General features: G+C 38.4%; 1 protein-coding gene across 7 annotated transcripts in view; it reads left to right on the forward strand.

The window, feature by feature from the left end:
* The window catches only part of TTC37 (tetratricopeptide repeat domain 37), a 52,913-nt gene extending 28,222 nt beyond the window's left edge, over window positions 1–24,691 (forward strand). For 5 of the 7 annotated variants that reach the window (XM_026083491.1, XM_026083493.1, XM_026083495.1 and 2 more), the window contains 17 exons: window positions 832–906; window positions 1,554–1,695; window positions 2,878–2,971; window positions 3,625–3,702; window positions 4,993–5,117; window positions 6,021–6,144; window positions 8,857–9,075; window positions 9,845–9,917; window positions 10,921–10,974; window positions 11,088–11,199; window positions 12,452–12,580; window positions 13,219–13,340; window positions 15,321–15,476; window positions 18,266–18,418; window positions 20,721–20,851; window positions 22,621–22,744; window positions 24,236–24,691. In XM_026083491.1, coding sequence (XP_025939276.1) covers window positions 832–906; window positions 1,554–1,695; window positions 2,878–2,971; window positions 3,625–3,702; window positions 4,993–5,117; window positions 6,021–6,144; window positions 8,857–9,075; window positions 9,845–9,917; window positions 10,921–10,974; window positions 11,088–11,199; window positions 12,452–12,580; window positions 13,219–13,340; window positions 15,321–15,476; window positions 18,266–18,418; window positions 20,721–20,851; window positions 22,621–22,744; window positions 24,236–24,313 — 1,989 coding nt within the window. In that variant the 3' untranslated portion in view covers window positions 24,314–24,691. The remainder of the gene's footprint in view (window positions 1–831; window positions 907–1,553; window positions 1,696–2,877; window positions 2,972–3,624; window positions 3,703–4,992; window positions 5,118–6,020; window positions 6,145–8,856; window positions 9,076–9,844; window positions 9,918–10,920; window positions 10,975–11,087; window positions 11,200–12,451; window positions 12,581–13,218; window positions 13,341–15,320; window positions 15,477–18,265; window positions 18,419–20,720; window positions 20,852–22,620; window positions 22,745–24,235) is intronic. The other 2 variants (XM_026083496.1, XM_026083494.1) reach the window with 2 other exon arrangements.
* The last annotated feature ends 3 nt before the right edge of the window (window positions 24,692–24,694 follow it).

Here is a 24,694-nt window from a genome sequence, read left to right on the forward strand (position 1 = left end):
TCCTTCCTCAGGGGGTGGATGGGACCCTGTGTTTCCACAGTGCTGTGTAGGGAAAGCTACTGAAAGCTCAGATGTCTTTGTATAATGCTTTTATGTGGCTGATGCTGTTGTGAAGCTGTGTAAGAAACTAGCTAGTATAAAACAAACGCTGTTCTGTGCTCTGAAATTTTTTATTGAGCTTTCTCAACAAAGCACTGTCTTCATAGTAGTTGCTTCAGAAACTTCAGCTGTATCACAAGCTCACTGTTTGGCACTGCTTAACTCTTCTCAGCCCCTGAAACAGTAAGTCTCCAATGTACCTGATGCAAAAGCAGTTCTTACAGGTCACTTCCCCCCCCACCACTGTAGATTGGATATGATCTTACTGATATCTAGGCCATCTATAATCTGACAATAAGTACAAATCACAGGGTATTTCTACTATTATGATCACCATACATGCCCTCTATAATCCCATGCTGCTGATCTGCTAATGTCTACTTGAAACTGAATTCTGGGGAAGAACTAGCACCATCACATGTCAAAATTCAGCTCCCGTCAGATATTGTTATAGATTTTATTAACATAGGAAAGAAAACCTTTGTTCTGAAGAATGTGAAGTAGCAGCAGAAGACCTTAAGTTTCAAGTATTGATGCAGTGCAGACTGTTTGTGCTCCCTTTGTTGTTGTTTATTTTATTCTTTAAAACAATATGTTTCTTGGAGGGCATGAGAAAAGAAAATGTCTTCATGTTAAATACCTAAAGCGTGTTTAAAGTGATGTATTCTGAGTTTCTTGTCAATGTCGTAATTTTTGAAGTACCTGATCACAGCAAGTCTTAATTCTCTGTAGGCTCTTATTGCAGAGAAAGTAGGCAGCTATGATACTATGGATCTCTTCAGGCACACAACTGAACTTAGTATGCATGTAAGTATAATAGTTGTCTTGTCCTGAAGATTTGAAATACCTCATCTCCCTATTTAGGTGATTGTTTGTTTGTTTGTTTTTTAATAGGCATATGTTGAATGATGGAACAGTTAGGGTCTTGTTCCAGATGAGGTTATCTGGATTCCATGATGTTGTTCCTGGCCTGCTCTGACACTGAAAAGCAGGCAGTTGTTTTAATAAATGCTTTAGTCTCAATGGTCTGAGAAATCTGCTTCACAAGTCATGAAAATGCATTCTTGATGTTCCACAGAACTGGACAGAAATCAAAAGCATAAATTTCAACTACTCCAGGAGAGAGCAAAGATATTGCCAGTACCCTGAGTTCTAAGAAAAAGTGGATAACTTTTACCTTCTTTTATAACTCTTCTCATCTGTCATCCCTCCAGTAGTGCAGTATGTGATATGTTAATGTGGGAATTCTTTTTCCCAAATGACAAATCATAACAACTGTGTTTGCAGTAGTTCCATTTAGTGTTGTTATGTAGAATAAGAAAACACTGACCCTGAATTTTTTTTTTTTTAATCTGAGACTCTACCTTAAAAATTACAATAACAATTCTGTTTTTTAAATATTTCGCTGTTGCTCAAGCAGTTTTAATGACTCCTATTTTTGTTTGTTTCTTGAGACTGAGGGAGCAAAAGGCTATGCCCATTGGGTATGTTCAACACTGCAGGATAAAACCAACAGAAACACTGAACTGTATTTGTACAACATTGTTCAAATGAATGCTATTCCAGCAGCCCAGGTGGTCTTGAGCAAATATACAGGTAGGCAGCTTAAATGCGTCAATGAACTATCGAAAATCTGACTAAGATACATTCAGAATGAATGAGTGAATACTGTTTCTGGCAAAGCATGATCTGACAGGGTTGGGGGAGAGGCTTTTGAACTGTAAAACTGACAACCAAAATAGGGTGAATAGGCTACTGATTCTTATGATCATACTGAGATGAAATAGTGACATGAGTTAGGTCTTCCTGCTCATGTTCTTCCCCCAGATTTTGTTTCAAAGACTGAGCAAAACAAGGACCAAAACCTTGTCATATCTGTCACCAAATATTTGGTAACAGATTTCCTTTGGGTATGCTTGTATGGATAGGCACAGATACATGCCAACTCCTCTGCCCACGTGCCATGTTGTTTGGGCATAAGCCTGTTCCTGAATGCTGTATAACTTCATTAACTGACACACACCGTTGTGTTAATATTCTGTGTCTTACTGAAATTTTTCTTAGGAGGCCACGCTGGCTTGGAACTGTTTCTTATGGGGGTAGGCTTGTGTCTATCTAGCCAGGAATATGGGTAGAGTAAGTGTGGATTTTCTTTGATCTGTTGCTGTAAATTCTCTGACTAGTAATCTGTTGCTGATTTTTGAGAGCTGCGTAATAAAGTGCAAGCTCTTAAAATGAAACAAGTGTGAGAATTTATTCTCTGCTTATAAAATCCCTGTTGTTAAACAGATTGCAAGAGGGGCCTGTCTGACCCTTTCTAGTGTGGGGAGAACTGTTAGAAGCCTGGAGTGGGATGATACCTGACAAATCTGTGCTTTAACCATTCACAAGCTTTCCAAAGTTGTACTATTGAAAATAAACATTCTAAGATTCTACTAGTATTTTACTAGAATGAATAAAAACTGGATAGTTTATTTCATTCCAAAAAAACCCAAGCCACTGCAGGCTGAAAAACAATATATTGGGCCTGTCAATGACATCTGTATCGTAAGATCTGAAACACTTTTGAGCTAGCCTGATGCTGTGGGTCTTTATCTCTTCTTTATTTGCATGCAACCTGTCAAAATGATTCCAATGAGCAACTGACAGAAGCACTTGGCAAAGTGCTTTGTATATATATATACTGTAGCATCAATGTAGCAACGTTTTTTTTTTCTAATGCTTTTTCACAGCTCTTTCTGATCATGTTATCCTATACCATCAATTCTGCTTTTCTAGAAAGAATTCCAGATGATGCATCTGCTTTCACAATGCTTGGTTATTTGAATGAATATCTGCATCTAAAAAGGCAGGCAACGGATGCTTATCAGAGGTAAACTATACACCCTAGGATGTTTACTAATAGAAGCTCCTCAACGACTTTTTCCATATACCAGCTGAAAAACTTAAAAGTTTTTCTTTTCCTTTAGTAAACTTTTTCTAAATTCAAAAGTACATCCCAGTTAACTGTACTATAAAGGGATTGTGGGGATGTTGTTACATGGGAATGCAAGACTGGAGGACATGGAGAACTGGAGGAGTAAAGGTGTCCCAAGGCTGAGTGTCTGTCTTACTAGGATATTTGGTTAATTCACTATACCAGATTTAAGGGTTTTTGTTTGTTTGTTTTATAAACAGATCCCTGATGTAATCTTGAATTCGTTTATGGGAACTGTTTTAATGGAGCCTCTTTTTTGTTTTAGTTCCTGTCTCTGCCTCATTTTAATTAGTGTAGGTTGTTGAGTTTTGTTTTTTATTTTCTGCTCTCTCCCTTTCAGATAGGAGGAAGAGGTGATGAAGGAAATAGTGTTTGTTGAACATGTTTGCTGATGCATTAAAACTTTGTAAAATAAGTTCTGTTTGTGCTTAATTAGTGTAGTAAGAGATTTCTGCATAACACATTTATCTGTTCTGCTCTGAGAACAAATGTCAAAATATGTGCGTTATAGTCATATGGTGGTTATTCGTAATTGTGGTTATTTCAAGGGCGGCTTCATTGCTGAAAAACTCTGAAGATACAGAAAAATATATTATAGCAATGCAAAACTATGGCAGATCACTGTGGTAAGTGTTATTATTTCAGCTCCTAACTTCAGCTTTGGATGTAGCGAATGCAGTGGTGTAAACCATGGGTGAGGCTGAAAGGTGAAAGGTAGCTCTAGAAAGGATGTAGTAACCAACCATTTTTAGCTATAGACAAGTTTTAATTTTATAGGTGCTCCAGAAACCTGTGGCATATATAACAAAAATAAATTACAAGGAATTGCTATATCTGTTGACAGTTTATAACAGATCAGTGATTCTCTTTTCCCCCAGTTTGATCCTTAAATGCCTTAATGTAGACTCCATACAATGTAGTGGTTTTATGGTCTCCAGAATGATAAACTTTTTTTAATGATCTCCACGCTTTAGATATGGATCTGAACCCAGCTAGTCTTAGCTTGTATAAAGTAGCCGCTTCAACCTTGATCAGCAATCTTTTCTACTTGCTGTTTGAATTTGTATTGACCAGTATAACCTGAAGCATGTGTGCTTGTGGTGCTAGGTGCAAGGATGTGACCTTTCTTCTGAAGAGTGCAGTTTACTTACAATTCTAAGTTCCTTTCACAATTTCTTTTAGTCCTGAGGAAACACAGGGTCACAAATCTAAACAGATGAGGATTTCAGACTGCTCTTTGATATGAGATGGCTCAAGCTCTGCTAATTAGGTTTTGTCAGTCCTCTGAGGAAACTTGGTGTATGATTAAGTTCTGATACGTGACATTGGATCTTCTAGGATGATCATTAATCCTTTAACTTTGAGGAGGATCTTTGAAGTGGCTCTTCAGTTTCCCGTAGTCTCAGATCCAGGCTATATGCATGGGGATTCCTGTGTGCAACTTAAGCAATTGTAAAGCTCCAGTAACTAATAATTAGTTCTAAAAAACACAATCCTGTATGAGTTTTTCAGTGGTATTCTTAGAACAAGAATGGGGTGTGTGTGTGTGTGTGCATGCACGCATGCATGCACACCTCCCTACTTTGATTTGCTTTTTTATGCTTTGTATTTCACCTTTGCTGTTTTCTCCCACTCCCTCCTCACTTCACTGTGTTGACCATGAAGTGACATCATTACATATAGCTATCGTGGGTGGTGGGGATTTCTTCACTATGCTTCACACAACAGATAGTCTGGGAGAGTAGTCGGTGGAGGAGGAGGAAGGTGGGGAATACTGCACGTTCTTGTCCTAGTCTTGCTTTTTTCCATATGTCTGCTTACAACTGCTGTTGGAAACAGAATACTGGGCTGGATAGACAACTTGACTGAGTCAAAGCAGCTGTTGCTATATCCTTCATAACTTTTTGTTTTTACAGTGCCATTGGTCAGTGTGATAAGGCCATTGAAGTTTACACATCAGTACCCCTAACAGAGTTTGATGGTATTGTGGGAATAGCGTTAGCCTACTTCAAGAAGGGACTCTTACAAGAAAGTATTAAAGGTAAGCATCTGCCTAATTTGAGGCACTATGGGGCTCTTCATAAGAATAACACTGCCAAAATCTTTTTTGTCTAATCAAACAAGTTGTAGCTCAGCTCACCGCACTCTTTCAGTCCTTAATGCAAGAGTAAAGTAGAACCTCCATAGTTATTTGAATCATTAGACTAAGCAGGGTGCTAGAACTATTCTAATGTACTAAAGGAAGCTATGTTTCTTCATTTTAAGTATTTATTTTCTGTCTATTGAACTGTTGTGTTCTAAGCCTCCCTTGGTCTCAAATGGAATGACTTTCCTGGAAAAATCAGTTTTAGATAGGAGACTAATCTGTTGTTCAAAGCACTCTATAGTGATAGATATRAGTGCTGTATTGTTGTATTCTGTGCTGCTAAGATTTGAGGCTTCAAAAAGGCGAACTGAATTGTCACTGTATAAGTTTAAGCAGTCACAGTGGAGCAGCCAGCTCAGCATTTTAAATAATCCTCAGTTTGTAACTGGGGCTGTGTGTGCCCATACCAAGTACAATTTCCTAAGTAAACTTTCAAAGGGGCAACCTTAAATGGTGTTCTTTTCTTCTTCTTCTTCTAATTCAATATAGGGATATTGATTTTTCAGATGTTTCCACTTGCTACATCTTAAACAACTCCCAGACTTTAAACAACCTTTTAAATTTGGCATTTTCTAACACACAGTTGCTCCCTAAGCTCTTGGTCAACTTTTTTTTGTTCTCTGCCTGTGACTTGAGGTGTGATAACTTAGTGAATCTAAAATCAGTGTCTCTCTGTATATGCATTCTAATAGCATGCCTTTCCAGAGGCTTTATAAGCATTGTATTTTTTTTTATCCTACTTGAATTCTGAATCTTGGGGGGGGGGGGTGTTTGGTTTTTTTTGTTTTTTTTTGCCAGCCTATGAGAGAGCATTGTCTGTTGCTGAGTCTGAACAAGATAAAGCCCATATCCTGACTGCCTTGGCAATAATAGAATATAAACAGAACAAAGTGGATGCTGCAAAGACATTGCTGTTTAAATGGTGAGTGGAGGGAATAATAATCAGTGTATAATGTTTGATTGTACTGCTAAGTCCTTGAAGCTACTTTTTTATTGGGATCTCAGGTGGGTGTTTTGTATTGTGAAGTAGAAACAAGAGTGGATACAGTGTTTCCCTAAAGCCTATTAATGCTAGCTATCCCTTTTGTTTTAAGTCCTGTGTGTTCTTTTATATTAAAAAGCCCTAGGTAGTGGAAGGGCTGGTAGGCTGGGCAGTCTGGGTGTCTAATTTCTCTGCATGGTAGCTTTAATAGGTTTATCGTTAAGATGATGATAACTTGTAGTTGTCCTACTCATTAGGAAATAGTTATGTTCTTTAGCTGTAAGAAATCTAAATGGCTAATAAAAACAAATTAAGTTTTAATAGTCAGAAATTCCCAGTAAAATTGTGTTCCAGGCATCAAAGATGAGGACAGTCTTGTAGATTTCCCATGAAGCAAAGCAAACCTTTTTCAGTTGTTCACTTGCGTCATGAATGTCTTTTTCTCCGGACCTCTGGAGACTTAAAAACCCCTGGCTCATTTTAATTTCCTGGTAGCTATGGATTAAGGTCTAATATCTCAGCCTCTCAGGGCAAATATCTGTCAATATAGAACTCCAGTACTGGCTGTACTGTCTCCATCTTGCCAGCAGATCCCCAAAATTACTAAAATAGTGAAGGTCCATGACCTAGTATGCTCTAAATCCTGCGTAACTGATGATTAACTAGCTAGGGAGCTGATATTTCCTGCATTCTATTAGTCACTGCAGAGTTCTATTTTTATCATAAACTTCAACAATGAGAACTTCCTACATGATGTTAGTCACTTGTGTTTAAAGGGGAAAAAAATGGTAAACGCTCTAGAAAATAACATTAAGTAGATCTGTCTAGACTTGGATCTGAAGCACAGTGTTGCAAAAGTATAAAGTGGAATTTCAGTAATAAAAAAGAACTGTACAGTCTATTCAGACAGATAATGAAATTTATGCTAGATGGTCTAAAGGGCTTGAGCAGGGCACTGTACAAGGGGCTGCCTTTATTATTTTCTCATGGCCAGCTTGGCATAGGGATTTTGGTAATGACTATGTCTTTATAGCTAATATGATAAAGTAAGTGTACTTACTCATGGGAGGGATGTGCCTTTGCATCATATAAGAGACTCAGTGGTAGCTATTCAAGTTTGCATTTAACAACTCTTAAGAATTTTTTTCCTAGGAACTGAAAACAAAGTATAGAATAGGATGTTTACATTTTTGCTCTTATTTGAAGTCAAAAGTGAAAATTAGGTGCTTGAAAAGGAACCTCATAAGACTCATCTGATAAATGAAACTAGGCAGCACTTCTGTTTGTAATTATGTTTTGGACATGGCAGTTATTTAACTCTAAATAACAACCGTTGCCCCGTACAGTTTCATTATTTGCCTCCTTTAAATTGGTTTTGCAATTTACTATTGACAATTGAATTACCTTTAGTGTAAGAATACCTTCAATTAGTACGTCAGTAAAGGTCTTTGGTTCTGGTTGTTTTGTACTGAGCTTGGTCTTTGTGTTCACCAGAGTTGAGGTTCAAGGGATTGTCTTTGCTTGAGTTAGACTTCTCCACCTATACCAGAATAATTTGCTGAACTGTATCTAGTGGTTCTTTCATAAAGCTTTGAATACTATTGATATAAGGTTAAACGGACTCTCATAATGAAATGAATGCTGATTAATTTTTAATTGATGATGGAAAGTGTGCTCAAACTACCTTTAAGCTGTAACAAATCGTGATGTAAACAAGGCTTAGTTTCTTTGAATGGTCTAATTGAAAGAGTAGCTCTATACAAGAGACTCATTTCTGACTAGACTTCTGTTGTGAAGTTGTAAATGGGAACACTGCAACTAGTTTGGCACTAGTTAGCAGTACAGACTTTTCAAGAAAGGAATGTAGGTGTTGGTGTTAGATGTTTTCTTACCATTCATTTTATGGCTACTTTCGGAGGGCAGCTAAACGTGTCAGATTCTTGCCAAATATTTATAGTTTGTAAGCTTAAGTGCTGAAATACTACATAACCACTGCTCTCTTTCTTACCTAAGATCTCAAGAATACTGGTCTAGCTTGATCCAGCGTCTTATACTAAGAGGTCATTAATTCAGCATACCATAACTATTGATAAATTAGGAATTCATACTATGACTGCAAGCCACGCAAGAGAGGATTGGATACTGGTGGAGAGAGACACTCAAAGTTCATGAGGGGTTAAACAGGATAGATTTAATAAAGGACTTGCACTCCAAGCTGCACGGGGAGCCCTGGGAACCATGCGGAGGGGTTGCTGATGGGAGGCTGCTGAAGGCACGGGTCGGACGCATGGGTCGGATGCCCAGGCAGGACTTAACTCGTTGTATCCTAAGGGCCCCTTAAGTCTATTAGAACTATTTCCTTATCTCAGCTGTGCTAACCTTGAGAGACTGCTGTCCAGGAAGACACTGTTGACAAAAAACTGAATATGCCTGCCTGGCCCTGATGGGAATTTGGTCAGCATGTAGTTTCACACGCTGGGCCTGCTACCACGTACTCTGCCAGTCACTGACTCCTCGTCAGATCTTCTGCAGGTGTTCTCACTACACATACATAGGAGCAAAAGGACTCCGAAGTAACAAATACTGTAATATTAACAAGTTTAATTTGTGCTCCCCAATGGCCTGTCTCCTTTCCTCCCTCTGTTTCAACAGCTCATTAAAGGAACCCAGTACAGAAAGTCTGAAGGCTCTGTGCACATTAGGACTGGTGAAGTGGGATGCTACGCTTGCAACTGCAGCACTAAAAGAATTACTGAAGCATATCAAAGGGGCGGATAGCATTTATGAGAGGTGCCTTATTACTTCTGCTGTTTATGCCTTGCAAGGTAGAAATGTGGGGGTCCAGAGACAAGTCTCCAAAGCAATTCATAGGTATGTATTCTGTTTTTCTTTTTAAATTGTCTTATAAATGTGTCATTTTGTTAATGTTGAGTAGTAAGCAAACCTCTGCTCACTTGCAGCATGCTTTAAATCAAAGTTCTGTTGATTTATGGGGTCAAGTTGCCCAAGTTTTGTGGCTTGTTTGGGGTTTTCTGTTTCTGGTTTGGTGGCTTCTTAACTGTTAGATAAGTTGGCTATTCTAGAAAAGCTTTTTTTGCCATAGGTAGCAGAACCTTCGACCTAGAAAAGTGTCTAGGACTTTTATTTAATATTTAACAGCCTCTGGGGCACTTCATTCTGTTAGCTAAATGTCCTTGTTTAAATGTGTTCTGATTAACCTAAGCATCATAGGGAGTGGGGATTTTAATCGATGCCTTTATGCAAGCAGCACTTTGTACTCTCTCTGGGTGTTTTCAGAAACTCTCCTGTTTGTAGACTGTTTATCCTCAAACTACAATTAAAATTCCTTATTTCTTAGACTATGAGGACAAGATCTTTAATCCTAGGTTTTGTCTCTGTTTTCTCCCTGTAAATATTGATATGCATTTTGTATACTTCATTTCTTTAACTAGCAATATAACTTTGGTATTTTGTTGACTGTGTGTGTTTTAAATTACTATCTATGCCTATTTGCTATCGCAGTGGGTTTTCTTTTTAATAGAAAAAATCTATTTGGGATTTATAGCAACTGCCTACAGAGTCACAGAAGACCAGATTCATGTGGAATTTGGAAAGTCTAATAATCTTGCTCTTTTCCCAGTAACCCTGATAATCCTGCCCTTTGGTCTCTTCTGTCTCGACTAGTTCCACTGTATACGCCACAGAATGCAAAAGTAAGTGCATTGCTATAATACATCTGTGGTGTTTACCTCCTGAATAGAAGCTGTGTGTGAGTTTCTTAACCAGAAAACAACAAACAAGCCTCAATACATGTGCATTCACTAGTTAATAGGAAAAATTCAGGCTTACRTATACAAGTAGATACTGAGCAAGTTGCATACACAATTATTTCCATCTTTCATTGGATAATGATCCTTTATCTACTTGAAATAAACTTACAGAAAAAAATTAGTCAAATTATTACAATAGGAAAAAGCCTAGACCTTTTACTTGCTTTCTTTGTAGCCCTGCTGTGCAGGGCGGTGATGATAACATGCTTATGCTAACGGAAGGATCCCCCAATGGACTCAAAAGCTCTTAAGAAAAAAACTTGTAGATATACAAGCTTAGCAACTCTTTACTCTCTCTCTTTTCAAAAACCTCTAAAAGTACTTTTGATTTCTGGCTGATGCCTCCATCTTAAATGGTAAACTCAAAATCTATGTGTCATCCCCAGAAATGATCGCATTAGCCTTTTTTTTTCACAGAGAATGAGCCCTGAGTGGTTAAGAAGAAAACAAAGTGTGTGTATATATGTATGTGTGTGTGTATGTCTGTGTGTAACTTTTTTTTATTTTTTTTTATTTTTTTAGGATTTTTGCATGTTGAATTTGGCTAGTCTAGTCATTATCACTTTTTGTAATAGCCAGTGTTTCTTTCCTAGCTCTTTTCCAAATACTCATTGTCTTAATTTATGGCAATTATCCAAACTGAAATAGCACCTGAAATCGAATCCCTTTCTATATGGGGCTGAAACTAGCAAGACAGCTTTAATCTTGAATAGCCCTTCATAATTCTTTATAACTAGGTTGTTCTGTAGGAAAGGGAAATGTCTGATGGTAAAAACTTAGTTTGTATTTCTGATCAAGACAGGCAAAAAGATCTTGGCCGTGTATTTTGTGTAGAAGTTCTGCATTCRTCAGTCATCTAACCTGTTTAACATTTTTTATCTTGCAGGGGGGAGCTGTGGCAGGAAACATTGCACGTATGCTTGATTTAAACCATGGAAAGGTTTGAATTTCTCTCTTGAAATGTAGACTTATAGTTTCATAAACAATCCTAAAACGAATCCCATCTGGTCACTTACATTAGACTGCTAAAAATCATTTTTGTGTTCTCTGTAGGAAGTTCTGCTGAACATTGCAGTTAATCAGTTGGCAGCAGGATGTCACTCATTAGAAGATCAGAAAAACAATCCTCTGAAGAATATTCAAAAGGCAATCCATCTCTGTCCAGGTTACTCTTGTTCTCCAAAATGCTAGTGTGTTTTTCATTTGTTTTCTTCTCAGAAACAAAACTCTCACCCAAACACAGAATGTGCTTCCCTTAGATCGATCACCTGTATGTTTTGAGGAAAATACTTAGAGTTGAACTTCTAACTATCATTCTAAGTTTAGGCCTGTTGAATTAAACCAGACAAGGGAGGAAAAAAACAAAACAAAACTGAGTTTTACAGTTGTTCTGAAATCTTTGGCAATTTGTTTATCACTTAGTAGGAGAAGAGATAACTATTATTTCACATATTAGACAGAAAAATAGTTCTCTCAGGGACAGTATGCTACACTGAGCAGAAAAGATCTGTTCATCTAGCTTAAGATTTTGGATTGGAAATGTTCTGTTACAGTATGCTAGTTTATACATTTAATGAAGATCATCATTTAAGTGCAAATCTAGTGGGGTTTTCAGGGCTTTGAAAAGTAGCACTTGAAAGTGAAATACCGAAACATTGTTCCTTCTGCAGTGTTACTGCTCTGATGCATCAATGTGGGTTGCAAATTAAAAAACTTTAATTACTTTCCCACAGGTACACACATGACTACTATTCATAAGCGTTATCCTTTACATTTTACTCTGAGATCCTCAAACCTTGTTTTATTTTCCAGACAAATTTCATAATCTTTGAGTTGAAAACTTACATGGCTGAAATTCTTGAATGAGCTCTGTACAGTTCAGGGCTACAGACACTGGATTCTTTCCGCCACAGTTGCTCCTGACTTGGCTAGGTCAGGGTAATGCTGATACGAGAAGTAGGCACCTATCTATGATCATCATAACTTTCATACTGGTGGCTGGACAAGGTTGAGTCTGTGTGACTGAAAGTTGTGGATCATGGTATCTTGGGATTTTTTTTGCTGCTACTATTTATATAAATGACAATGAAGTTTAATCTGCATAGTCAGAAGTCAACTGGCAGCTTCAGATCAGCATAGCAGTGGCCATGTAAAAACTATTAGATGGCTTTAGAAGCAGCATCCTTGTCTTAGGATTTGAAGGATCTTACCTGTTAGTGGCAAATAGTTACCTGCTGCCATGTGCTGAGCAGATGTAAGGATCTGGTTGATTTATTTGCCTTGTTCTTGCTATCTCCTATATACGATATGTGGTTCCAGTGATAGCTATGTTTTCTATGTGGTAAAGATCATTCTAAATGGTATACCAATGTATTAAGAACAGGCACAAGTTCCCTTTAACGATTCTCTCCTTCTAGATAATCCTGCTGCCTGGGCAGTGCTGATGGCAGCCTGTCATGCTGAAAACACTATTGTTTGTCTAAGCAACACTGAGCCAAAGCGAACAGATCTAGAGATGACTCTCGTATCTACAATTTCAGCCAAAAGTAAGACATGTTAAATTTTTTACTTAAAAAATAAAATTGAAATGCACTAAGCTTACAATACTCTTCTGAATTTCAGAAGCTTGCAACTAATCTGCAAATCCCTTGGTAGTGATTTGAGCTGTAACTGTGTTTTCCCCATAAACATACTAGATCATAATGTCAGAGCTAGGGTTAATTAACATGATTGTAGCTCCCCCAAACCCTTCTCCTCCCACCAAAGCCTCAAATGCTTTTTTGAAATAATACTTCTGAACTGATACCTAAATGAATGGATGGAGGTATTAGACCAAAAGAACAGTTTACCAAAAAAAGTCCCAAATACTCCATGAACTGTGTACCTTTTTCTAGTAGAGGGATAAACTGTACTAATAGACCTCACTCTTGCTTTGAGGTCCTTAGCATTTTGCAAACAAATTAAAATTTAATATTTGTTTGATTATTCAGAATATTAATTCATAATAGTTGGCTTCCCCCTGCCCCTTCTTGTTTTTAATTCCATCATCTCTTGATGTTCTTGCTAATGAAGGAAGCCCTGTCAGACTAATACACTCTTAAGCTCTCCCTTACTAGGTCTAGAGCACATGACGTGGTATGGCACTTACTGCATGTACAGTAAAGTGTTTTGTCTGTATTTGCAGCTGGAGAGAACAGCCTTCCAGCTAATTACACCCAGGCTCTTGAAGACTGGTCTCTATGTCAAGCTATTACCAGTCTAGAAGAGACTGGAAGGATCTCAGAAGCTGAAGCACTTTGTATCAAGGTATGATGGTAGCGTACTGGCAGAAGGTGGTAGAATTGCATAAAAATGACTTGTCTGTCTGTGCTTTACAAAAAGGTAATCATTGAATTAGCACCTATTCCAGGAGAGCTGCTAACTGCAATGGTTGTTGGAGCATCTCTCTCTTCCCTCAGCTCCACGCCCAAGATAATTATTCTACCTGCAATACCAAAACTCTCTAAATAGCAAACAAGATATGACATGTTGTAGCAAAATTTGGTCTCTCCTTCTTGCCTTTTTTCAGTAACCTAGTATTAAGTGAAACATTACAGAAATTCAAAGCTTCATATCCAGGTAGGAGACTGACAGAGAAGTGAACTGCCTTTTGTTCTGTGGTTGAATTGTATTGATTCTCTGTTTCAGAGCCTAAATTCAGTTCTGACTACAAACAGAAAAAAGATTGACTTGCCTAAGCCATTAAGGATAGGACTAAAGGAAAAAAAAAATCCAAGTTTAATAATTAAAAGAAAAGTCTTGAGTCAACCCAGTTGGCAACTGTTGTGTTAGCAAGCCTGAAGTATGTGTATCTGGGTCCATTTCACCTTTCCATGAATAGAAGACTTGGCAGAAGATGAGCAAAATAACAGTTGAACTCAGTCGCACATATCCCTGATTTTCACAAAGAAAAATGTTCTTTGGGAAAGAGTTAATTTCTAAAAATTAGGTTCAGTAAAGATGCTGTTTTTCTAGGAGGAAATACTTTCCTATCTTTTTGTTTGCTAGGAGGTGTTTTACTTTTCTGACCAGCATGTCTGCTGACCTGTCTTATATTTACAAGAGTTGCAAATCTCCACGCATACATAGTGATAGTTCAGGGTGGTGGTGTGGGTTGGTTATGGTTAGTTTTTGTTTGTTTCATTGATTAAATAGTCTGGTGTGAAGAGAGTCAGTGCCTGCAGTTTGGAAAGAAACGGGGAATCAGACTCTCTGGTACTGCTAACTCTCACTGACAGTTTCGACCTTGAGATTACCAGAAAACAATGTAACTGGGGATGATGAGTTAGGCATTCCACTTCCTCAGTCTGAGGCAGGCAATGTGAATTTCACACCAGCTAATGGGGAAAAATTGCAGCAAATACCTGCCTCTTATATTGGCTTTCATGCCCTATCTCTGGCTAATTAAGCCTCTAGATTATTTTTCGTCATAAATTCTCTTACATATGTGCGTTCTTCACAAAAGAAGCCTGTTAATGACCCCCAAGGAACATATTTTGTTTAAAGGTGAGGCAGGGGAGGAGATGAAAAGTGCAAGTGTTGTATCTTAGAAAAAAATCTCATTTGAGCTAGAATTCTCAGATGTATCCTGGTTTGAACAGGTAAACTAGAATATAGTGTGATTTGCAGAAATATCAAACCTTTCACCCGAGAAGAATAGAGCAACAGGTGGCTGGTTTTCTGACTTTGTTCTTTTGGATGGGTTTGTTCTAAGAAATAAACTCTGTCTGCTGTTACTGAACAGAAAGTGTTTAGTAAGGTGTTTCTATTCCAGTGCGAATAACACCTTAGCTGTGAGAACCAAAATCAACTTGGGAAATACTCAAGGTCACTTTTACCCTTATGACAGCTTTTTGCTTTTATTGGCCCCAAATTCATAATGATCATGAAGCCAGAGGAGAACTAAAGGATTTATTCATCTTTCCTTTCTTAGAAAGGTACAGGTTTACCGTTTTCCTATCTAGCTTTCAGAAACCTCTAAAGGTGGGATGTGCAAAACTTAGGGTAGATTTCATAGGTATTTTGGGAACAGGAGGAGGAAAAAAAAAAACACCCTTACATTTCCATGTTTCAATTCCTGGACCGCTCCTTGTACAGAGAAGGGGGGAAAAATGCTCTCTTGCAAGTGTCTTTGGAATGTTTTCAATGTTATGTTTTCTGTGAAGACTCAAATGGAAAAACCTGAGTGTTTTCTGATATTTGCAAATGATACTTCTGATATCTCATAGAGTTCTGGTTTGGTTTTAGGGTTTAAAAAGCTGCCCAGAGCACCCAGGTCTGTTCTTGCTTTTGAGACAAGTTCAGTGTAAGCAGCTGTTGCAGTCTCACAAGGAGCTTCCAGATACCATCCTGGAGGAGCTTCGCAAGACGGTCATGACCAGTTCAACAGTTGCAGCATGGCAAGTAAGTCTGGATTCTCTCCCCAATTTTTGTATGCTGTCCTGTTCAGTGAGCTCTCTGAGCAGTGTGGGCTTGCTTCACTGTTTGCTTTTGTTCATCCCCTGACAGCCAGTGAGGGAGAAGCCATCTCATATTCAGTTCTGTATAAAGCTGTAACATTATGTGAATTTTCTTTAATAGTTGAAATAACAAGGACTGTTGGTAAGAACAAGCAGACTTGGAGGCAAGAGAAGTAAAAACTTGGGAGTAAACATCTGACGCTCATCTCTTTAGGAATCTGTGACTTGGCAGTCTGAGCAGAAACCAGTAAAATATTTTATAACCTATAAGAATAGACAGAAGTGAATGGTCTCCTAATACAGTAATATATGCTTTCTTTTTCAGGGTATGAAAACTTAGAATAAGCCTCTTGATTTTTCTGCTTAATTTCCTGGTGTCAGGTGTCTCATTCTCTTGTGTCAGTTGAGGCTGGGGGCGAGGAAGAAAAAAGACCTTCAGGAGCAGTATTTGCTGACTCCCTTCTGTAGGATCCCAAATGATCGTTTCTAGTTAATAAGAACATGCTATAACTTGGTTTCTGTTGCTTCTGTGAGATGATCTGAGAAGACTGTCTCACAGATACCAGTAGGTCTCCCTAGTGAGGAGATATATGTGTGTGTCTGTGTGTATGTGTGTGTGTGTGTGTGTGTGTTTATACATTTATACACATACATGCATACATATATGCACACACACACACACACACTTTTCTAACTGTTGCTGTTAGTTACAGTTACTATCTTCCTTTGCTAATCTTAACAGCATGTTTAGAAAAATTCCATGAACTGCTGTGGTCCTGTATGTAGCTGGATAGCTGTAGGATATATGATACTTCCCTTGCCTGTAGAATAAGTAAAGACCTCTTTGCAGTAAGTTTCACTAAAGTGATTTCAGTGCCAAAAGACCAGAGAAAGGATGCTGAAGAGGTTGTTATCTCCCTTGTTATAAGGTTGCAGATCATGACTTGTGAGACGTCATCTCTCCTTCGCTATCGTACTTGCTCAAATTGGCTTTGCAAAATATGGGGGCATGTGAGAGAGACATGATTATATACTCTAGTAATAATCTTGAAAATGGAGTTGGGAGTTTAGGTAAGTTTAGGTAATATTCTTCAAGCATCCCTTGGGTGGTCAAGTGTTATCATCTTCACAAACAGCAAAARAAAATGAAATGTGAGTTTTTTGGGGGGAGGGGGTTGCTTGTTTTTTAAACCTGGGCCAGAAGTAAGAAACCTTTGGGCAAGATCTTTTTGGTATTCAGTTAAAGAAGATACTTTAATCTCAGGGCTTGGATGATGTCCTGAAAAACTTCCATGGCTGCTACATATATTCATAATGGATAGATCTATGCTTTCATCTTTTCTGGCTCTAAACTTCTTAATGGTTTGATAAATGTTTTGTCTTACTTGGAAGTATTCATCGTGTTGCCTTATAGTGTTATTAAGTTAGAGGGGCTATTAACTTTGCTTTTTGCGTAAGTTCTTGGCTTTTGTCTAAATGGTTCTCTTGCAGCATTTAGGAGTGCTGCTGAACTGCTTTTCTGATGGCTGTTCCACCTTTATGCTGCGGCCTTCTGGCGAGAATAGTGAAAAGCTGGCCTTTTAGGGCTACTGTTGTTTATTTTTATGAACATCCTCTTCTCCCTTCTCCTTCACATCTTGAGTTCTAGGTATCTCCAGCTGCAAAGTACTGAGGCCAGTGAAGTCTTTTGAGCATCCTGAATGGATGCTTTACTTCACAAAAGTCCTGCAGCTTGGGCTCAGTAATGCACAATTTCACTAGTATTAATACAACAGAAACTCCAGAAAGTACTTAATGATTAATAACTGCTGTGCATCAGAAAGGGCGTAGAATTGTGCCCCTCTTAACACTAGGCAGTCTTTAGGTAGCAAAGGTCTAATGATCTTTGTTAAAAGTAAGGGAATCCTTTTTTAAAAAAAGAAGTTTCTTTGTTTGCCTGGTGACCCAGCAAAGAATATTTCTAAGATGTGGCTTATGCATTTTGGAACATCTTCATGCACATGTCAGGGATTTGCAAACCTGTGGCTGCATCTGCTCTGATAAATGTAATGTAGCTACAGGATTAATGAGGGAGGAGTGAGAACCCTTTTCCTCCTCTTGGTGAGAGATCCCAGGACAGCTTATGCCGGCAGAGTTGGCAGAAGCATGAAACTGCAGATCTGTGTGCCTGCTTCCATTGCCCCATGTAGCTCTTCCAGCATGAGTCTGCTGGATCAAAAGCTTTGTAGCCCAAGATATACACCGGTCATCTGAGCTCAGACAGCAAGTTCTAATGTCTGCAGGTTCCTGATGTTGCTCAGGTAGGCTGAAAGAACCTTTGGTCAAGGGGAGAAACTCTAACCTGTCATCTCTGCAGAAGTTTTGGGAACTGATGAGGCACCCCATGGTGCCCTTTTAGTCTGAACAAAGCCAGCCACATTATTTGTTCATCTGTGACCAATCTTCAGATTAAAACAGCTATCAAATAGTTGACCATGAATGGTCAAGAGAACTATAAAATAAGTCACTGCAGTGAGGTACACTGCCAACTCTGCAATCAGGAAACTACATTTTCCTGCAGGGCAGTAGTAGTCAGTATGTTGCTGGAATACGGGACAGGGAGTGGAGGGGGGTGGCTGTGTTTTGGCTGACAGTATGTTGTGACACTCTTATAAATCAACCTATATGATATTACCTAATGAGATGCACATTTTGGTGGCTCCCTAACTGATTGTGTTGACTGTTTATTTTCAGTGGCTGGCAAAAGTATATCAGTCTCAAAGAATGATGGTTGCAGCAGAGATGTGTTACAGAAAGAGTCTGCAGTTGGCATCACAGCAGGGCAGCTGGAATGGGAAGTTATCCAGTCTGCTCAGACTAGCTATGCTTGCACTGGAAATCTGCATGGTAGGATAATGAAAATTAAGTAACTGTATGGTTTAACATGAGTTTGTGTAGTGTAGGGCTTCTGTAATCTCCAGATGAAACCCTTGTTTAAATGACTTTGCATTTTATGAATGACATCTTGAGAATAAAATAAGACTTCAAGGGACAGCGGGCTGATTTTAGAATCTTGCTTCGTAGAAAGGTTTTTGTGAAATAATCAGCTAGAACCACTGTGTACCTAAAAAGGCTTATTCTTTCAATATGGCCTATTTCTCTAATAACAGGTTCAGTTTGATCACCCAAATTGACCCACTCCTCAATTCTCTGTCCTTTAGGTCAGGCAACTAGTTTTAATAAACTTTTCTACTGCAGTGGTGCTCGGAAACTTCATTCAGGTTTCAAGTAACTTTGTTATATGGCCATCTCTAGATAGGGTGCCTTGCCTTGAAGTGTAAAGAGAATGTAAGGGAACTGTACCTTGTGGTATAAGGAAAATTGTTGTACTCCTTGCACTGAAGAGTGAGGTGAATGTAACTAAATTCACAGAGTGTCTACTTTTTTTTAAGCACTGTCTCTCTAGAAGCTTGAAGTGCACTAGCAGGCTTCTTTAAAGCCTAATACAAAAGGCAGAGGTTGCTGTGATCTTGGCTAACACTTTTTCATATACTTTACCTGTCAGTTGAGCTAACAGCCATAATCAAAATCAGGCGAAGGAACCCCATATACCCTGAGTGGTTATATAAGAAAAGGCAGTCAGTTTTACTGAGGGTAAAGCTGCAAAACTGTCGTTTCTGGGGAGAAAAGAGAATCCCCTTGAGCATAGATAAGTTCCCTTCTCACAAGTGGGAGAGCCATATGCTTCAAAAGGCAGAATTTGCCAAGCAGTGACAGGTTTTTTTTCCTCCCATGATTCTTCTGTCCTTTTCCTAGTGGTCTGCTCCCCATTTGCAATAGCTTCTAAATCTGTTATTGCAAAAGTTTTCACAGGTTGCAAGGTACTTTTGTATACTCTATTCACTGAATTAATACTGCCTCTTCAGATGCTGGCCTGAATTGCTTGGGAATGTATGAAACTTCATTTACAACCATAAAAAACCATAATTAGTATGAAATATTCTATTAAATTAACTATCTCTCTTCAGTACTTTTTGCATGAGCAGAGCAATTGAAAGTGGGTTTCTGTGGGTTTTCTTTGATCTGTACTTGTTTAATGAAATGTGCAAAAGCCTGATCAAAACCTTGCTTAGGTCCAAGGAAGCTCTGCTTCAAAAATGCTTGTGTCCCCATTATCTCTCCACATAAAAACATGGGCACCTCTTCAAACACAAAAAACTAAATGCTATTCTGACAAGGAGGATAATAAGTTTTTCTTAAGCCAGAAGATGTAATTTGCTGAGTAGTTGTTCCACTAAGTAATTAAATTACCATCTTGGAACTGGTTTTTACTTCTCATAAAACGAGACATTACATTCCTCAGCCACTTCTGCAGATAAACTGTACTTTCTAGAATAGTCTTGTATATGGGACGAAGACTTACAAAGTGAAAAGCAAATTAGGGTTTGTGATTAAAACAAGCATTACTAAGACATGTATGAAAAAAATAAAAAGCTTCCTTGCATAAATGAGCAAGTGGAACGCTCGCAAGGCAGCTCTGAGGATACTTAACATAGTCACAGAATCACAGAATCGCTGAGGTTGGAAGGGACCTCTGGAGATCATCTAGTCCAACCCCCCTGCTCAAGCAGCGTCACCTAGAGCACATTGCACAGGATTGCATCCAGGCGCGTTTTGAATATCTCCAGAGAAGGAGACTCCACAACCTCTCTGGGCAACCTGTTCCAGTGCTCTGTCACCCTCACAGTGAAAAAGTTTTTCCTCATGTTAAGATGGAAGTGTCTGTGTTTCAGTTTGTGCCCGTTGCCTCGYGTCCTGTCGCTGGGCACCACTGAAAAGAGTCTGGTCCCATCCTCTYGACACCCTCCCTTCAGATACTTGTACATGTTGATAAGATCTCCTCTCAGCCTTCTCTTCTCTAGGCTAAACAGGCCCAGCTCTCCCAGTCTTTCCTCATAAGAGAGATGCTCCAGTCCCCTAATCATCATAATTTTCATAATAATCATAATTGATTAGAAGGACCTGGAAAAATGTGGTTTATGTGTGCTTTTCTGGTTTTGTTCGTTTGTTTAAATCTATTACTAACCTGCTAAATATTTTATGTAACTCATAACAGTTTGAATTAAACCTACTCTCTAGGCAGCTGCAAACAAATACTGATTAATGCTACGATAAAGCCCTCTGATCTTTGTGTGCATTTTAATCATAGGCTAATGTCTCAAATGAGCACTGGCCATCCTTGGTTCAGGAGGCAACAACTGAAGCCTTGAAGCTTTCTTCCTGCCCCCTGGCAGCTCTTCTGCAAGCTCTGCTACAGTATAATAGCAAAAAGGGAGCAAGGTATGTGTGATCTATTATGTTTGAAAGGAACGCGTTGTCTAAAAGTAAGAGTGGTCAGTATGCCCGGATCTAACTCAAGAAGTAAAGGAAAATTGAAAACAAGAATTATTGAAGTAGCATGGCAGTTACAAGGGAAAGGGGGCAGCGGTTGGTGGTGTGGGGATAAGGAAGCAGCAGAATTTTCCTCCCTTCCTCCAAAAACTTTTAGATGACCAAGATACCAAGAGAAAAGACAGCGTGTAATCCAAATAAATTACAGTCAACAAGTGCACATTTTTCTAAGACCCTGTTAAATAGCATGGTGGAAAGAGATATCAGTACTCTAGCTAGTGCTGGGATCCAGTTTGATCTCAAATTGGACTTCATTGGGCTAATCCTGAAAAACTGAAGGTTATTCAACTGAAGGTGCTCTTTGGGGCTTTTTGAGGGAGGGGAAAAAGGCCTCTTATTTTGAAGAGGATTTGGAGCTTCCTACTTGGTAAGTTTGGTTCTAAGTCTAGTTTGCGTTCTATGAAATTTTTGCTTAACTAGCCCTGGAAAACTGGAATATTGCGTATGTTCTGTTTTTGTTCAATATTTTTGCCTGTTTTTGCCTGAGTCCAAGTTTGCTCACTTTTTCTGTGGGCTTATAGAAAGTTGACAAGCATCCTAATGTGATTATGTGGCCATTGTCAATTAAAAAAAAAGGGACTGAAAACTTGCTTAACCAATTAAAATCAGTTTTGTTACAATTGAAGATATTCAGTTCCTTGAACAATAGGCATATCACAAGATCTGTTTAGTCTTGCTAGATGTTTCAAAATACTGAAACAACTTTGTCTTAACTAAAAATAACAAAACAGAAAACAGATGTAATCTCTCAACAGCCCATTAAATCACAATGCAATGGAAAATCACAYTGGTTACAAGGGACAGAATTCTTGATACAAAAGCCAAACCTGRTGGAGCACCAGTGAATGAATACTGTATCTTTAAACTTAATTGCCAATTTTTATCAGCTTTCTATTGACATGGTGGTGAATTTGAATATGTCTTGATTTGGTACAATTTGGCAGCAAGGCAGGATCAGCCAAACAGGATTTTAGTCTTTCCATAGTACTTTACTTGAATTTCCCCTCTCTTCTGCCATTTCACATCTTGCCTCTGTTGTGTATTACAGGAACTGCAGTATGTTTTGAGAGTGCTGGATTACATATGTTTGTGTGTAATATTAAATTATTTTGGAATTAATAAGATTCTTATTCTAGTAGCTGTGTTTTATGGGAACATCTGTCTTCTAAAGGATATATTTTATAGTTTTTAAACAGCAGAATTTCTGCTACATTGTTAAGCAGATCACCTATGGAAATCAACTGTTGGGCTGAGTTCACAGACAGCATGAGGTTTATCATGTTATCGTAGCAGTCAAAATCTGCTATTTCAATCTAATTCTGGGTGGCTAATTCGCTGGCTAGCTAAAGCACTGACTTGCATGTCATATATTAAACATAACAATGGGGGCAGTATTTCTTAGCATTCTAGGTGAAAAGCAGCAGTCACATAGGAAACAAAGGAACGTGCAGCTCACCTCTCTCACTTTCTTGGGTAGTATGGAAACAAGGACATTCCTTTATGTTACTTTTGATTATTGTTGCTTATACAGGATACTAGTGTGATCAAAAGATCTAAAGAGGCTTTCTGGTTTAATCTCTAAGGTCTTAAAAGTTACATGCAAGCTAGTCAGCCAAATTTTGCAGTTTATTTGAATTATGTTTTCACTATGCTTCTAGGGAGACTCGTCGAATGTTGGAAAGACTGGTATATCAGCCTGGGAATCCAGAAACCATAGTATCCGTTGCACGCTGGTACCTCCTGCAACATCTGTATGCCAAAGATGATTATGAATTAATAGATGTAAGGCAGTCGATTTAATACAGAAATTCAATCAACTTCCATCAAATACTGTGCTTCTAACTTGAAAGTGGGGTGGAGGGAGGCCTGGGAGATTGTAACTCTCTTGCTCTACGGATTGCAGCTCTAAGGATTCCACATTGGCAAACTTCACCTCAGTTTTCAAAATCGCATCCAGTTTCTTTGAAAGTTTTCCCTTCCTCCATGCAATACTGATGAAAAGCAACAGTAAAATCTTTCTCTAACCCAAATTGGAAAAAGTTTTACAAGTGTCTTTTCAGTAGACATGAGGACCAGTTTATCAGAATTTTGCCAGAACATATTAATGCAATAAGAAAACATTAATTCCCTCTAGATTGGCTGGAAACAGGGTGGTATCCTTGACCTGAAAGATCTGAACAGTAGCTTGCAATGCTTCTGTACTTTACATATTTACTATACCTGTAGTAGTACATTATTTCCTGGTCATAGTATTTGACAAATGTATTTGGTCAAACTCACAAATCCACACAGGTCTTTCACATGCTGCAAACTAAGGTTGTTCATTTTTGTCTTGGAATTGGAATCATTTTGTTACTCAAACTTTAATACCCTCTACTAGTTATCTCTGGACTGCTGCCACTAGTACAATGAGCTCTTTTGCTCAGGTTAACAGCTGTGTTTTAGTGAAGTTCTGAATCAGTAATGAGGTTTGTTTGGAGATAAAACATAGCAAGTAGGCTCAGCATTGACAAAAATCCACATGCAATCACAGAGGTCCATAAAAGAGCTAGAAATAATGAGTTCAGATGATCTTGGTATGATCTCATTATGCTTGCTTGTGGGCAGCCACAAGCTGTACTCTCTAACAGTGGGTACAATAAAAATAATGGTGAGAGCAAAGATTTGCCTTTTTTTTCTTTTTTTTTTTCTTTTTAATATATATAACATTACTGCAATTACAAGAGAAGTGCCATAAGCCTCTGGCATGTCTGTGAACGTTAGACTGACATGGCAGCTATTTTAACTAGTAGAAAGGCTGCAAATACAAGTTATGGGAAGTAAATTAAGAAAGACTACATCTAAATTAGATGGGGGAAGGGAAAGAAAATCTTGGCAGTTTTGTTTAAGTTGGTGCGCAGAATATACAAATTTGTCTGCCAAAATGGAGTGAATGTACTTACTGCAGGAGGCCAGTGTGCATTTACAGGGAGATAGGTCTCCTTTAGCTCCACTTGCTTCTTTGCCAGCAGGGAACTTGCTTGTCAAACTTTTTCTCAGCCACAAGCAGCAAATGATGCTGTTGTAGTGCATTGCAAGTGACTATAATTTCAGAGCTTAATATCTGAGCAAGCTACATGTAATGTTGAATATCTTTCCTGTCTGGACTTAAGGGTCCCTTGGATTTTTAGGGAAACTGCATAGCAGAAACTAAAATGCTTTTGAGACAGCCAGTAATATATTAACAGTAAAACCATGAAGTTCTCAGTTTTCTGTTGTTTCTTTTCTCCACAGGTACTTGTAGAAAATGCAAAAGCTAATGGAGATGTTAGAGCTCTGGAACTAAACAAGAAATTGTCAGCAAGTGCCTAGCATGGACTGTTTCAAGTAAAAAAATCTTCCATTTACAGAATTTAACCAGGCCATCCTCCAGGAGCATATGTGGTTTGGGCATTTTTTATTTGTTTTTGTCTCTGTTGCATCAACTGCTTTGTTTTGTTTTGTTTTTGTTTTTAAACAAAAGCAGGTTGTTCTCTTTACTTGTTGACATGGGCACTACCATAAAACAATGCTTGGTTTTAAAGGAAAACCCTGAATTTTTTTTTTCTTCCTCACTGAAATTGCAGTGCTATTGCAACAGGGAGTCCTTGTCTTTATTTCCCCCTTGGTCACACGCAGAGAAGGACAATATTAGCTGAGTTGGCAGTGATGCAAAGTTGAAGAAGCTTCTACTTTTTTTTTTTTTTTTTTTTT

This window comes from Apteryx rowi, unplaced genomic scaffold (assembly GCF_003343035.1).
Source record: "Apteryx rowi isolate R43461 unplaced genomic scaffold, aptRow1 scaffold_603, whole genome shotgun sequence".
Taxonomy (NCBI): Eukaryota; Metazoa; Chordata; class Aves; order Apterygiformes; family Apterygidae; genus Apteryx; species Apteryx rowi.